Source organism: Poecilia reticulata, chromosome 9 (assembly GCF_904066995.2).
Source record: "Poecilia reticulata chromosome 9, P_reticulata-male-v2, whole genome shotgun sequence".
Classification (NCBI taxonomy): Eukaryota; Metazoa; Chordata; class Actinopteri; order Cyprinodontiformes; family Poeciliidae; genus Poecilia; species Poecilia reticulata.
The window spans coordinates 17357256-17373390 of NC_088838.1; the positions used below are offsets into that span (position 1 = coordinate 17357256).

The window sequence follows — 16135 nt, forward strand, 5'->3', positions numbered from 1 at the left end:
AGGGAACAAAAAATTAGAGTGATGACAAGAAGGCATTTCAAAGACTTCAAAATCTCTGCAAGAGACAAGTCATCAAGAATACCAGTGGAAATATGCAAATGTTGCTTAGCAAATTAAAAGTATTTGAGTGAGGTTTTTCCATTATTTATTGAGATAGCATAAATAATTATTGACATGCCATCTTTTGTTAAGTTTTCAAAAAGAAGAAATATATTTTTTCTATTGTCTAAGATTTGCCTGAGTCATTTTAACTCAGAATGTGTTTAAGCCATTGTATGTCAGTTTTTTTTCTTTTTAGTTATGTCTTTTCGCAAAGCTCTTACACAAAGCTCTTACACAATTATTTGTAACATTTAAAAAAACTGTGCATGGTGGCCTAAATGAATTAATTTATATTGTTAAGACGATTTCTGGCTGATAAATATATTTTAGGATCACATAACCATCCTTTTAGTGGCCCATCGAGGTGAAGTAACATACTCAAACTACAAGAACATGAAATGGCAAAGAGGTGAAATGCCTAAAATCCAAAATAAATCTGAATAAATCACTTAGCAAATGAATCCCACAATTTTCTTTCCTAAATTTAAGACTGGAGTGGGTGTCAGCAATTTGGCTTTTCCCCTTTATACATTCACTCTTTGTTTTTACTGCACAAATAAGCGTATGTACGGAGTAATTTACAGTTTTGATGACACCTGCAATCTTGCTTTTATCGATGTTACCTTTAAAGTTTCTTGTAAGTAAAAATATTTTAAAAGGGTGAATGTTTTTAAATGTTTTCACCTTCTGTTGATTATCATTATTATTATATAACTAATCTGCCACTTATGTTACGGTGAAATATTATCCCCCTGAAAAATGTACAGTTGTGTAATGGTTTAGAAAATCCGCTCTTTGCATCAACTCCTTTTAAAATAGCATTTATCGTCCTTTACATTCCACGTATAACTTTTAGAAAAGATTCATTTTAAACGTACTTTATGTTAACTAATATTGTTATGTTTTTGTTTGCTTTGTAGGCTAAATCTGTCGGAAAACGTTTGACTTATAATTTTCGTATTTCCGACGACACCTAAACATATCTTGACAGCAGCTGAGTTGACAGGAGGCTTTCCTTAGCTAGCCGCATTAGCTAAACCGAGCAACATAACGTCCGCACAAGCCGTTTGTTTTCGGTCTATATGAGACGGTCGCGGTGAGTTTTTGTCAGTTATTTAATGCCCGTTAATGTCGTGATGTTGAAACATCTGGAAGATAAGAAAATAAAGAACGTAGCTGTTGTGTCGCTGTTTCTCAGCTAGCATGACACTCGCCAACCCGTGGCCTGAACGTTATGTTTGTTTTGGGTTTTTTCCGAGTCATTTAAAACATTTAGGGCCAAAACTTGCGTGAAGGTTAAAATTAGCTAGTCGTGTTTAAGGCTATTCCGAAAAATTCTCTGGTGTATAATGCGTCCCTTATATTTGATCGAAACCAAACTGTTTACCTCCATTTCAATACACTTACTTACAGGGCAGAAGTTAAGGAGGCTTTAAATCAGACGATTAGGAGTTAACACCTCACGTTAAAACTCTAAGTAAGGTGTTAGTCGCTGTTAATCTGTCTTGTTTCTCAGCTTCACCATCTATTATGCTCTTTCAAGATAACATCAGGTAATGCAGTAGTCGTCTGTTTACCTGTTACTCTATGCGCATATGGCTGTTCCAGGTCCTGTGACAGTGCTCCACCCCTCAGGTAAGAGCTGAGGATCGGACCGATGTCATCCAGTGAAGGTGACAGAGGGGGTCTTTCTCAGGCTGCCCCAAACAACATCACCACCCAGGACGACTTTGACAACCCTACTCAGACTGCTGCAACATGCAACACAACTGAGGCCAGCGAGGCCGAGCTGTCTCTTCCTGAGGCACAGGTGAGGCTGCAGATGGGATTTCATATAACGATGCAAATGGTTGTATTTTAGACCTTGTAGTATGTTTATTTTCTGTCCTTCTTCATAAAGCATTTTGCATGATTGCAAAATGCTTTATGAAGTTATGGAAGCATGTTTCGCTTCCATAACTGAATGTGTTTATATAGATGTCCTGTTTTATTTTCTACAGATGCTTCTGGGTTTAATTAATCTGTTTTGAAAAAATATATACTAAGGCATCTCTGTAACATTCCCAACTCACCTTCTAGTCATCATTATCAATAAACATGGGATTCTCCATTAGTTCTTGTTTTGACACTACATGTACTGCCTGTCTAGGCGTAAAATTGCCAAGAAAATGCTTAAATAATTAGCTTATTACAGGTAGTTACTGAACTAATGAAAATATTTGGAGTTAAGTGAAGCAGAAATGCATTTAGTCAGACATGGAAAACTTTAAGCTCATTTGATTATCTTTTTTTTCCATCCTAAAATGTAAAAGGTTAGGCTCACAAAATGTTCAGCCTCAGACTGCATGATGTTAGCTAAACAAACAAAAAAATTATGATACTGGTAAATGTTGCAATAATGACATAAGCCGTGAGAAATAAAGAGATTAGTAATTTTTTTTGCCAGAAAACATGCTTTGTTGAACAAATGTAACTTTGAGCATTTTGGCTTTAGTGCATGACCGCAAGTTAAACAAGAAACTGTGAGCTTCTATTTGGGGATTGGAGAAAAATGGACATCACATGCTGCCCCTCCTTTTATGATGTTCACACTCTGTAAAATGTTGGACATGGCTAGGGCTCCATAAGGGACAGCAAACACAGCACATACCCACACCTGCGCTGGAGCATTTTTAATTACCAGTCCTGAGTTTGTTATTTTCCAGAACTTTAAAACATATTAGCTGTTTAGCTGCAGCTCATTAATAATGCACCTACAAAAAGTAAAACTTTTCAAGGAATCAGTGGGATTTATTTCTTAGGAAGTATTTTCCAATCACATTCCAGTTTCTCAATCTTTCCAAAACATGTACTCCTGCTTTGTGCGAATGCTTATTTAATAAGATTGGGAAAGTGTAAACAACTCGAATGATCTGGCAGTTGCGCACTGTGGGTTAACGTTGTGTCAAACGGTGGCAGGCTCTACCGTTCGGCACGCTGAAACAGGAGCCGTATTAGTGGTTGTATTGTTTTGGAGGCATAAGAAAGTCTGTGGAAAGAAATTGTTTACAAGCGGTGGCCACCTTGGAACCAGCAGAACAGACAAGACAAAGCTTGTAGACAAGGGAAGAATACAACAAGGCTTTGTTGGTTTGATCCAGAGGTGGTCTGATCTTTTGTTTCCTGACTGCCCTTTGCTTTATGTAATGGTCTGAGCTCACTTGATGGGGTTTTAGTAGGAGGGCGCGGACATTGTTCAGATTATTCTCATGGTACTTACCGCAAGGGTTGACCGGTGAACCGCTCTGCAAAAAGGAAGACACAAAATAACTATCCATAGCAGGTAATGCTTTTAGATTTTGATCAAATTGCTGTTTTTCAATTTTCTTCAGATTTCTCCTGTTTTGGATGAGGTTTCTCCTTCCTCTGCCTCCTCTTTTGAGATGCTGGACATGGAGTCAGTGCCACCTCCGTACCAAGAGGTGCAGCCTCACTGGTTCTTCTGTCGTCAGGCAGATGACAGCGAGTTCTGGCATCCCTTCAGTAGAGAGGACTCTGACAAACTAGAAAATGCTTTCAATACTGGTAATGAACAATAAGTACCTTAGACATAAACTGTTATTATGTCATTATAAATACTATTAGCTGTTTGACCTAAAGTTATGTTATAATGGAAGTGTTCAGCATGTTTTTCTTTCCTTGCAAATCGGTGTTGGGGGGGGGAATACAATTGTAAAACAGTCCTGTGATCCTTGAAGCAAAGTCCAGTTGACACATCTTCCTCCCCTTTAAAGCAATTGTCTCTAAATGTTTGGACACTGTCCTGTCAGGCGAACTTTTGTTTCTGGGTGGGTTTTTGATGAATTACACTGTAATAAATATTTAAGCATCTGTAGTGAAATTGAAATGTGGATAAATGTTCCATTTCTAGTCTGAATTTAATTGGTCCTTATATAAGTGTCTACTAGGGGTGAAGCAGTACATGTAGTTACACCACCTGTGTCTGGGCACGCACGTTTACAGAATGAATATAGTACTGTGTGAAACTAAAGTACAAAATTTCATGTTGTATCTGCGCAATATTGAAATGCAACACCGAAACAACAGAGAGAGCTCTCCCAGCTGACACTGAAGTCTGCTTTCTGGGATTATTAAGGTTTCTTACTAAGTCAGTCGTAATGGAAAAGGAAACGTTCCCCCGAATCAAACCCATGACTGAAATGGGACGTTAGAACCAAGGTACGCACTAAACCTAATTTTTAGTGTAACTTCAACCCCCTAAATTTGTAATTCATATAACTATAAATGTCAGTTAACTAAGGAAAAATCTAGAAGCATAATTTTTCTAGACGACATTTATCTAGAATCGTAAATGTCGACAGGTTCAGTGGTTGGGTCAAGTTATAATCGCTTCCTTTGACAAATGCTTTCCAAAAGTCATTGGCATGTTGTAAAAAAAAAAGCCTGGAATAACAGTAATGAAGGCCTTTATAAATATAGTATTTTTTTATTGTATTTTATTGTCTTTGGAGCTATTTTTACTGAAGAATATTGTTTGATACAGTACAATAGTTTAGTCAATTGTGAAAAAAATCTGATTTTTTAACAATCGGTTGATATATTTATTTATTACCAGAGAAAAAGTACTGGAATACTTACTTTTTAACCTTTTTGAAATAGAAACAATAGATAATTTCCCTTTTTTTTTTGCAGTAAGAGAACAGGAAGAGGACATCGTGGTTGCCGTGGAAGGGGAGCGCTACGATGTACATATCAAGGAGAGGATGCGCTTTGCTGTCTATTGGGAACATCCTCCCGCTGAGGTCCGCCGCTGCACCTGGTTCTACAAAGGAGATAAAGACACAAGATTCTTTCCTTACTCTGAGGAGTTCAGCAAACGTTTGGAGGTAATCTCACATACATTTTTTTGCTTTTTTTTTTTTTTAACTTCAGACTTTCTTTACTCTCCAACTTTGGCTTGTGACATGCATGCTATTTTCTCCCACCAATAATCCATCTCAACTACGCTGAGTTTTCAGGAAGCCTATATGATAGCAGTGACCTTAGATGAATGGAAAAGGAAGCTGGACTTTCCCACTGGAGAAACCGTCATCTTGCACAACCCTAAGGTGAGGTTCAGGATGTAGATCCTATACTGGATTTTATAGCTGTAAAGAAAATGTGGTTTATTTGGTTTATAAAAGAAAAGGAAAGTCCTCTGTTGAAACAAAGACATGGATCTCAATGAGATACTGCAGGGTGATTTGAAATGGGCTGCATATGCTATAGACCTTTCAAATGTCTCACAGCTGAGAGTAAGGAGTGGGACAAACTTCCCTTGGATCAATGTGAGAGACGGCAAGGTGGTAATGGTTGACCTCTTAGAGATCAACCATTACCCTAGCTTTAGGGAATGGGGTCTTTTGCTTCAGATTTAAGACATTTTTGTCATTTATTGTCATTTATTTTTGATTTCTACCTGTAATTAAATGTCTTTCCAGAGAAATAAAACTGTTTGACATTGATTTTTTTTTTACTTTTCTTTTGATAAATGCATTTTCTCCTTATCTAAATAATGCTGATGTAAGGACACATGTAAAGCAAAACATGCTCAAAAAAGTGTTTAATTTTTCTTTTTAAACAATCAAAACAAAAGATTTTTAAATGAGCTTCATGGGTCCCTCCTCACCGTTTGTTTTTGTCCCTTTCTCAGCTGATAATGCACTATCAGCCAATAGGATTGCAGGATGAGTGGGCTTCATCTCCGTCGGACCAGTTACGGCCTTGTACAGTCAAGAGGGGAGTGGAGAGCATTTCTGTAGAAATACCTGAGGGTGTGTGTGTTCTTTAGCTGTCAGATCATAAAGAAGGACAAACGCATTGCCAGGAGGCTAGAACCTGCTCTCATCATGTCGGTTTGTTTTCAGGTGAACCGGAGAAGGTGGATCACCTGGTCTTTATGGTACATGGGATTGGTCCAGCATGTGATTTACGCTTTAGATCCATCGTACAGTGCGGTGAGTCTGTGTGTGTGTGTGTGTGTGTGCGTGCGTGCGTGTGTGTGTGCGTGTGTGTAGTTGCGCAAGAATTTTCTTAAATGTGCATCAATGACTCGGTTTGATTTTCATCTGTTTTCAGTGAATGACTTCCGGAGTGTTTCGCTGTCCCTCCTGGCCTCCCACTACAGGCGTTCGCAGCAGGAAGGCCACGTGGGTCGAGTTGAGTTCCTTCCTGTCAACTGGCACAGCGCTCTGCACGGGGATGCCACCGGTGTGGATGAGTACGTAACCTGACGAGCAGAAATGATAAAAAAAAAAAAAGAAAAAACTTCTGTCACAGCTGCTAAAAACAATAATAATAATTAATCTGTGCTCTTGTTTTTGTTTCCATCCTCTTTTCCCATATTTTAGGGACATTCAAAGGATCACTCTGCCCAGCATCAGCCGCCTCCGGCATTTCACCAACGACACTCTGCTGGACTTATTTTTCTACAACAGCCCCACCTACTGCCAGACAATAGTGGACACAGTGGCCTCAGAAGTCAACCGGCTGCATGCCCTCTTTAAGCAGAGACGCCCAGAGTTTGATGGAAAAGTTTCTGTCATAGGACACAGCTTGGGTCAGAGTTTTACCAACACAGAATCACAAACATTCACATGCAGGTGCCACCTGCAAAGTTTTTTTTTTTTACTAAATTGTGTAATCTCTGATGTCACTCAGGTTCTCTGATCCTGTTTGACCTGCTAACCAATCAGAGGAACAGATCCAGAGCAAGAGACGGAGTATGACATTGAACTTACTATGAATGTCTTCATCTTATTTTCTGTTTTGTAAAGCACACTCCTAAGAGAATCTCTTCTGTTTTTTAAGGTACCGTCAGGAGAACACTCTGCTCTGAACAGTGACACGCTGGAGCAGATGCTGACTAAATTGGACCTTCAGCAGTACCTGCAAACTCTACTGGCAGAAAATGTCGACATGGAATCACTGGTATCACAAGCATCAACCCATAGACTGTTATGAAAAAGTATTCAAACACTTTGAACTTTTGTTAAATTACAGCCACACACGTCAATGTAATTATTGGGATTTGATGGGATTTGATACAACGCTGAATTTTGTGGTTGTTCATAAGTTCACTGGGTATGAATCCTTCTGCAAATCTTTGTACAAGTCAAATGAGTATTGCACAACTAGAAATACAGGAGTGGCACCTTTGGATTATGCATACGGTACAAATTTTGAAAACCACATTTTTAAAATAATTTTCTTTAGGCTCTCTGCCAAGACAGTGATCTTCGAAATTTAGGAATTCCTCTTGGACCCCGAAAGAAGATTTTACACTACATCAGGAAGAAGAGGCTTCCAGAGGTCAGCCATTACTCAGGTGTAGGGTTTAGGATGTGTTACTTTTTATATTTAACCCTACTTATCATGTATTGTAAGGAATAATGGATAAATCTGTGAGAAACAGGCAGTTAGTAATTTTATAAATTTTTTTAGCATTTGCTGTTTTGTTTTTGGTGTTATTTACAAAGTTGGATGACTTCTGCTCTATAAGGACTATAACATGGCACCAGGGCATCAGACCTCGGAGTCCGGTCCACCTCAGGTTACCAGTGAGGGCATCCAGTCTTCAGAACTGCCGGGCCAGGAATCCTCCCTCCACAACAAGCCTTCTACCACCGGTGCTGTGGACTACGAATACTTTGATGTCGGCATCGGACAGGTAGCAAACAAGCACACGAATACTGTAGAATTTGCTTTGTTGCGTCACCCGTTGCTGATTTTTCCCTCTCCCTGCTTGCCTGGAAAGTCCAATGGAGGCATAGCCAAGGGACAGGTGTGTCTCACATGGTGTCCACGTTCTCCTCAGACCTTGTCTCTTGATGTGCTTGACCTCACTCTGACTTGATGTTTCCTTTGCACACAGTGCAATCTTGGCAACTGAACTGAAGTGACAGCTTTTTATAGAAATCCCCATGACTCTGTTACAGTTTGCTCAAACAAAAAGCGAAGCGTTGTACCCAAAAACACACTCTGTATCTGTGCTCATACGTTTGTATTACGCTGCATGAGTGGTCATCTCTTCATTCTCGACTTCACTGAAGAAACGAGTCCATCAGTTGTAAATGACCTACATGTTTCTGTAAGTTTCACTTTAGCTAACTTCTCACACTACCTCCCATTTCTGCTCCTGTCTCTACTCCCACAGGTGTGCATCGATTACCCTCAGCTGGCGTTTTATCCTGAGACATTTTTTGCTTTTGGGTCTCCGATTGGAATGTTCCTGACTGTGCGAGGCCTGAAACGCATCGATCCAAACTACTCATTCCCAACCTGCAAGAGCTTCTACAACATCTACCATCCAGTGAGTATCTTGTGGTCCCTTCATGGTTTCTAAAGCGTTGACGTTTGATTTAAGCAGTTTTCCATGGAAAAGGAAAATACAGTAAGGAAAGGTTTTTAAACATATTTCTGGCTTTTTTTTCCTTCTGTCTTTTATTTTCAAAGTTTTATGTTTTAACCTGAGTATTGAATGCTTTTAAAATGAACAGACTGCCTTTTTAGCATTGAACCTTTTGAACGTTTCATGTTTAATATGCCTTAAGTATGAACGACCATGTAAAAAATTCGGATTTCAGCAAAAAACTGGAATTGAGCGTCAAGACCTGCTTGTTGCCTCCATTTGATGTTAATTCAGCTCATATCAATTTAGAAAACTTCTGTTTTAAAGGCTTAAATGAGAGCTTGTCATCTCAAAAGCTGCATTCGTCTTGTGTTGTCTCAATCCCCATTTAGTATGACCCTGTTGCCTATCGGATCGAGCCCATGATTGTTTCGGAGGTGGATCTGGAGCCGATGCTTATACCGCACCACAAAGGCCGAAAGAGGATGCACCTTGGTAAGACAGTTTTCCTTTTGTTCATCTGCACAATCAGAAACAATTGTTTAATGTTCACCTGTAATTCTTCGTCTCCCGTAGAGCTTAAAGACAGCATAACCAGAATGAGTATGGATTTGAGGAACAACGTTTTGGGATCATTGCGGACGGCGTGGCAGTCCTTTACCAGACCAGTAGCTGCACTACCTCCAGCGGAAGAGGGGGAAGCGACAAATGACACGACCCCCCAGGAGGATCAAGGTACCAAACCCTTCTGCTGGGTTTGACTTGGTTCACGTTGGCTGCTGTCTGAGAGAGGACATGCTGGTGTCCAACCCACTGTTCTTGAATCCTTCTCACTCCTCTCTGCATGCTGCTGCCTTCTCTCCTCTCTGTTGTTTTACTGCTGTGCACGCCTCTTGCCTTCTTACTGCGAACTCCAGTTTCAGTAGAGACTGCTGCTGTTTAGAGGGAGGACAAATGTACAGATTTTTGGACTAGAATGCAGGAGTGGCCAAAGGCCCTTCACAGGCTTTACCTAAAAGGTAAGCCAGGATAGAAAGTAAAACAATTCAGTTTTACCACTTTGATCATATTGATGATTCAGTTTACGCTAAGAGTAATCGCAGTGATCTCCTGAAGATTTGGCGACAGCCTGAGTTTGTGTAATTTGTCTTCTAGTTTCTTTCTATACTAACAAAGCAAATTAAGCACTATTGCCTTGTCTTTACCTGTTAGATACCTTGTGGTAAAGCTTTATAGAGGAAAAAAATCCGTTCATCTTCAATGTTTTATCTTTGCACATGCTCAGAGAGGGGGTCTTACGTAATGGTTGTGATTATCACCACAGGTTTTTGCTGCTTGTCTTCTTCTCCTCTCCCTGTGCGTCACGAGTTTACCACCTGCTGAACAAGTTGTCATTTTAACTGAAAGTTTAATTTACTGAAGCCTCCCTCAGGCCCATGCATGCCTTTCCACCTGGAGGTTCTCATTGGCTCAATTCACTCGCAGCTTCGCTGATCGTCAACATCATAATCCATTGCAGGATCTGGCCTAAAGCACATTTTTATGTGAGCTCAGTTGTTTTTCTAAGTAAGTAATTAGCTGTAGGCAAGACTTCACTTTAATCTATATGTTCCTACATGTTGGTGCATATTCAGTCATGTAATGAGGAAAGTCTGTCAGATCATTAGATGTCTTTAAGGTACAGCAGTTCAGAGAAAAGAGTTCATTTCACAGTCATGTTTTTCTTCCCTTTCTGTCCATCCCTAGAAGCAAATTTATTGTTTTTCATTTGCACATGTTATATGATTTTCTTGAAAGTTGAAAATAGGATTTTCACCACATTATTGCAAGTCACTACTTGTATAGTGGATTATCAGAACTAGCTGGGAAAACTATTGGGATGCTAGCAGCATGTACTGTCTCAGGAACAACAAAGCATGTTCTGTGACTTACTGTGAAGCACATTCCAGCTAAATTCCTGCTACTTGCTACATGATATTCCTGTTATTTAAGCGCCTTCTCTCTCATTTCCTCGAAATAACCAGAATATTTATACCCATTTCAGGCTTTTTGTACTGTCTCTTAACATTTTTTCTCTTCTGTTTTTATATTATGTTTGTGAGTTTCTGTGAAAAATGATTGTTGTAGCTTTAATTTAATTTTGTTTAGTGTCAGTGCAATTTATTATGTTTTGTTCTGGAGGTAATAATACTTATGAGTGATAATATATATTCTCTTTGGGTTCTCGGCCCTAGTGAACATCCGACAGCGGCTGTTTTGTCCAGTTTTAAGATGTTTTAGATCGAGGGTGTCCAGCTCACGCCGTCAAGCCGTCCTACACGTTTTCTGTGTTTCCCAGTTTTGACAAAGCTGAATCAAAGAAATGGCTGATGAAGAACCTGTTAATATGCTAAGAAGGTAATTCAGGAATTAATGACCCAGCGTGATTCACAGCTACCTGTCATCTGCACCGTCACATGCAATGACATGCGAAGTACTGCTGAATCAGCAAATTGACTGGATAAGTCTGCAATGTTTCTCAAGCTAGGGTGTGTGATAATGACAGGGAAGAGTGGATCACCAGAGATTTGTCTACAAAAGTAAGATTATGTTAACTATTAGTAATGAAAGTTAAAGTAATAGCTCATTAGCTCTATTATGATCTATTACTGGGTTTGTTTCTGGGTGTTGTTGCTCTGCTGAAGTGTGTTGGTGATGCAGAGGCTATTCATCTTTAGTTACTTTAGTGCCGTCGTCCAGCACACCTGGATCACATGGTGGACTCGTCTCCTCCGCATGCAGTCATTTTCCTCCAATCCCGGTAATAGCATAATTATTTGATTCAGGTTTTCTGAAGCTGAGATGCATCTAAAAGTAGCAAGACTGCAGTTTGAAATCCCAGATCCTCGGATTAGTTGTAACTAATTTTTCATTCAAACTGTAAACATCATTTCTACATTATTTTTTTTTTGTCTGAGCCTTCGACCTGCCAGGATTTTATCCAGTTTATCAATGATCTTAACATTAACGACTAACCTAGCCGCCCTTTTCCTCTTTGATTCTCTTTGTGGGTCAGATCAGACGGACGCTGCTGCTGCTCACAGTTTGATGTCTTCGTGTAAAATCTCTCTTTGTATTGCCTTCTGTCGCAGCGGGAGTATGCACAGAAGCCGAGTGCTCAGTGTCAGCGGAGCAGGCCGAACAACCCGAGATTGAAATGGGGATGCTGAATGGAGGGCGGCGGATCGACTACGTGCTCCAGGAGAAACCCATCGAGAGCTTCAACGAATACTTGTTTGCCATCCAGTCTCACCTCTGTTACTGGTGAGTCACAAATACCTGCACTGCTACAGTTGTGCTCATATGTCGCTGAATTTTCTATTTTGGTTTTCCTGTCACTCACACAAATGATCTGTGTGTGTCAGGGAATCTGAGGACGCGGCTTTGCTGCTGCTGAGAGAGATTTACGACAACCTCGGTGTGGCTTTTGAACAGCCGCAACAGTAGCAAATTAGTGTGAATGAAGATCTGCTCTTGTGACCGTTATCTGAAAGTGAAGGACAGCCGACGGAGCCGGAAACTGACAGACAATCCTCTCCAGAATGCCTTACCGTCTATGTTTTACCGGCCTGCTGCCTGGATGGTTTGCAGCAGCCGGGTGATCTTGGTTTACGTGTGTTTGTCAAAAGCTTGTTTGCCGTAGTGGCGGCTCTCCTGCCATTCCTGCAGTCCAAATATTTCAATTTAATTCTGCGAGTTTTTCGAGATCAAAACGATGCACTTTTTTTTGACGTGATGTCATAATTTATTAGCACTTTCACATTTGGCATGACTTCGTGGTCGTGTAAAGAAAGATTATGATCTTAATTACTTAAAATGCATGTGAGAGTTTAGTTCATTTTCAGCTGTCATTTCTTTGCCATTCTGTGGAAAAAAGAGATTTATAAATACAATTATCTGATCTTTAGTCACTTTAGTCTGCGTTGACCAAAAATGTATATTGCCCCATAAGAAACGGCTGAGGTTTTTTGTTTTCTGTTTAACAATGAAGGTTTTGTTTCTGTTACAAGTTTTCTTTGGCAGCTATAATTATTCTACTGATGTAATAAACAGCTTGAAGCCTAAAGCTGCCACTCATTTATTTTAATTATTCATTAATGCTAACTACACTCATCTCCTCTCAATTTGCATACAGTGCTACGTAATCCAAAATACAGTGCACCTTTCCTGTTTAGCCGAATGTTTGTTTATATTTGTATTTGGTTATATTTAACACAGGAATCTAAAGTATAAATCCTTATGAAGAGTTGTTGTAGTGTGGAAAGGAGGGTTCCTCAGCAGACAACAGGATTGTCTCTTTGTTATGCATTATGCAACTTATCTCCGTTTTGTATCTACTACAAAGTAGGTTTGTATAGATTTTACAAAAAGGCTACCAGTGCTCCAAGTTGGGACAATTTTATCTCAAGTTCAGACCAGCAATACATGCTTTATATTGTTGATTTAGAAACAGAATGCTATTAAATAGACTTTTTTTTATGTTTACTTAAAATTATACCCATTTCCATGTCAGTCTAGTTTTCATGAATAAATAAATTTTCTGTCATGTCTCTGCTGCATGTATTTCTGTTTAAAAGTTAGATTCCCCTGCTTTTTGATATCCATACAATTCAGATGTGTTTCAAGCAACAAGCAATAAAAATATTTGTTATTTATTCTGCTACATAAAAAGAAAAGTGTTATCTTCCAGTAGTTTCAGTTTATTTTATAGGAAAGTTATGAGTATTTTGGAAAAACAGTCCCACACCGCTAACGTTCCAAGCCTTTTTGTCATTATGACATAAATGTATATTACTTGTTTTATATGCACTGATAGCGGAACCACAGCCTGGCACCAAAGCTGTAAATTGTTCAGAGTTTTTTGGACGAAATCATTGAGAAATAAATCTACTGAGGTTGCTTGTTTTCTTGTTAAGAAAGCACAAACATTTCACTATAATATTTAAAATTTCAGTGTCATTTCAGTAACAGCAGTGTTCTAACTCAACGTAATCCTCTCACGTTGAGTTCTGACGGTCACCTATTCAGGCCAGAAAGGTGATATTCTCTTTAAATACATAGCTTTATAAATGTGAATACTTGTCTTATGTGCCATAATAAAGATATCATTGTGTATTTGTGTTGGTGTTGTTTTTTTTAGAGGTTATTTAAATCATTTTATTCTCATATCCAGTATCTCAATATGTTTCAAGGCATTTACAAAATGTGAAAAAAAAAGAACGGTAATTTCCAAATTTAAAGTAAGCAGTTTCTGAAATTACTGTGTGCTTTATCTTTGATTTGTCAGATTATAGTTTCAGTTTTGGCTTTTGAGTTACAAAATTCACATATCCTCAATATCTACAAGTCATTATTAGCATTATTTAATATTTTTTAAATTTCATCTACACCTCTTAAATAGAATTTGGTTTAGAAGCCAAAGATAGCTTTGAATCTCTTATTTCTATTTTTAACAAACAAACTAAATATATAACAGATCTTAAGTGGCGCTCTTTTACATTTTGAATGTGGTTTTGTTCTTGGCTGATCTTTTTTACATCCAGTCATCTATATAATGTTTTTAAATATTTGTTTGGTACTAATGCCAACAGAAAGAAAGTGGGCCAACAAAAAGTAAATTCTTGAAAATCGCTCATCGAGCGCCTAATTATTGGTAAAACTGGAGCATGCGCAGTAGAGCGGATGTGATTGCTTGCAGCTGGGGAGTCTGCAGGAGTTTTGAGACCATCAGGCAAGTTTGACTGGAACGTTTTCATTTATAGATTTTTGTTCCATTTATTCCTTTAAAGTTCATTGTATAAAAGTAAAATAAATTGTATTTATCGAAACTTAGAAACACAAAGTATTAAGCTTCGACCCCGTGCTTGTCAACAGACTGTAACGAGGCACAGCTGATGAGTAAGTTCTGAATATTTCAATGTCGGAAACGACATGCTGTGTTGGATCAGTCGGGGAGGAGATGTTGAGAAGTCATTTAGAAATTTAGACCCTGAAACTCGCAGAGTTTCATGTGATTCAGCTCAGTGGGAGGAAACGCGCTCAAAAGCTCCTCTGTAGTTGTCAAAGGCTGGTTTGTCCTGGACCCCACTGACTCAGTTTTCAACTATTCCTCATTTAATTTAAAGGTTGGGTGGATAGCAGAGTCTGAGAATCAGACCTAAAGGGTACAGCAATGCATTCACGTTATAGAATTATTTGTTTTAATAAATACATTAATCAGATGGTTCCTATTCAGAATTTTAATACTTTTAAAGGAAATGTATTATTTTCAAGCTGTTTCATTTTCGTTCAGGCTTATGGTTCACAATAGTTTATTTCTAGAGACGAGTCTTGAAAGTCACATAAAGTTGCTGAAGAGAAATAACATTTTTATATGAACAAACCACATTGTCCACACAAGACAAAAGCGGAGCAAAGCCGCAGCTCAAACTAGGATAATTTACCTGGTGACCATTCCACTGAAAATGAGGGAGTCATGTGAAATTTATCTAAATGCAGTAGCTTTGAGACTAAACGAACCGGCAACCTACGGAGAGATTTAGAAGCACTCCATGTAAAGCCCAGTCTGTCGCCACAGTCACAAATAACTGTGATTATTTGTAACTGATTATCTACAACTGATTTAGTAAAATAAAATCAAAAGCATTAAATGTCATTTTAATTAATACATTTTTGCTAAACAAATTGTCAAGGATCATAATGTAAGCTATGAGCTGCTGTTTTGCCGTGATGATTTTCTTCTGTCGGTACAGGGAAACTTTTTCTTTAAAAACATTTTTTGCCTAAATATAGAAAAACAAACGCTCACAAAAAAAAGCCAAAAAATAAAATAAAAATAGTTGGTGTGTTTGGGACCCAGCAGGTAGTGGGAGTGTTTCAACAAGTGGAGCTGTGTTTACCCTCCTCCATCCCCCTGGATTTAACAATAGATGAGACTCTTTCACTTCTGAACATGAAACCCTCCCATGAATCACACAGTTTGTCTTTAAATGAAGGAATTTAAGGGGGTAGACATTTGTCATAGTTTATCCTACTTATAACTCACAGAACCTCTATTTCGTTCTCAATCTGAGGACGTCGCTCTTCCTGATGAGGGACTATAATCTGGTTAGTGTGTGTGTGAAAGAGAGGAAGATGTGTAGTGGAGCAAGGAGGCGGGACCGTCACCAGAGCTGTAATACTCCGAGCATGTAAAGAGATGAGGAGAGGACAGGCTGCTGGGTCAGATGTATTGTGGAGCTGTGATGCAGCTGGAGGCAGTCGGGAGCTGATGCAGCAGTGAACCCTGTCAGAAGACGATTTTTGGAGCATCTGGGATAAACCCGAAACAAACGCACGTCCTGCTGTTGCCATGGGGGGCTCCCTCAGCCAGCACAGGAGAGCATCGCTCAGCTCTCTTAGGAAGAAAGACAGCCTGTAAGAACAGATTTTTATTTTTTATTTTTTTTTTAATGTTTGTAACGCTGTGTGCAAGCTTTGTGTTGGAGGCGAAGGTGACAGAAAGCAAAAGAGCCAGAAGGGAAGTGTCTGGATTCAGTCACTGAAGGCAAATTAGCCCATCATGCCTTTCTGTTTACAATGTCAGCTGATTGGCTGATTTTAATA

General features: G+C 39.0%; 3 protein-coding genes across 6 annotated transcripts in view; 2 read left to right on the top strand and 1 right to left on the bottom strand.

Annotated features, from left to right (window-relative positions):
* The window catches only part of LOC103470371 (clustered mitochondria protein homolog), a 16858-nt gene extending 15071 nt beyond the window's left edge, over positions 1-1787 (bottom strand). Inside the window, exon 1 of one of the 2 annotated variants that reach the window (XM_008418778.2) lies at positions 1680-1787. The gene's annotated coding sequence lies outside the window, so the exon portion shown is untranslated. The other variant, XM_008418779.3, reaches the window with a different exon arrangement.
* Positions 1760-13645, top strand: ddhd2 (DDHD domain containing 2). 2 transcript variants are annotated; one of them, XM_017306777.2, is made up of 18 exons: positions 1760-1912; positions 3474-3666; positions 4795-4988; positions 5121-5210; positions 5795-5915; positions 6009-6098; positions 6220-6361; positions 6492-6700; positions 6802-6863; positions 6952-7071; positions 7357-7452; positions 7643-7810; positions 7898-7924; positions 8297-8452; positions 8884-8986; positions 9068-9226; positions 11623-11794; positions 11896-13645. In XM_017306777.2, the coding sequence occupies exons 1-18, from the start codon at positions 1760-1762 to the stop codon at positions 11975-11977; spliced, it is 2337 nt and encodes a 778-aa protein (XP_017162266.1). In that variant the 3' UTR covers positions 11978-13645. The 2 variants fall into 2 exon arrangements, with proteins under 2 accessions (XP_017162266.1, XP_008417002.1); XM_008418780.3 differs by lacking the exon at positions 7898-7924.
* A 490-nt stretch (positions 13646-14135) lies between these two features.
* The window catches only part of LOC103470370 (transforming acidic coiled-coil-containing protein 1), a 34521-nt gene continuing 32521 nt past the window's right edge, over positions 14136-16135 (top strand). The window contains exon 1 of one of the 2 annotated variants that reach the window (XM_008418775.3): positions 14136-14261. In XM_008418775.3, coding sequence (XP_008416997.1) covers positions 14197-14261 — 65 coding nt within the window. In that variant the 5' untranslated portion in view covers positions 14136-14196. Of the gene's footprint in view, positions 14262-15699; positions 15947-16135 lie in introns of those variants that run through there. The other variant, XM_008418777.3, reaches the window with a different exon arrangement.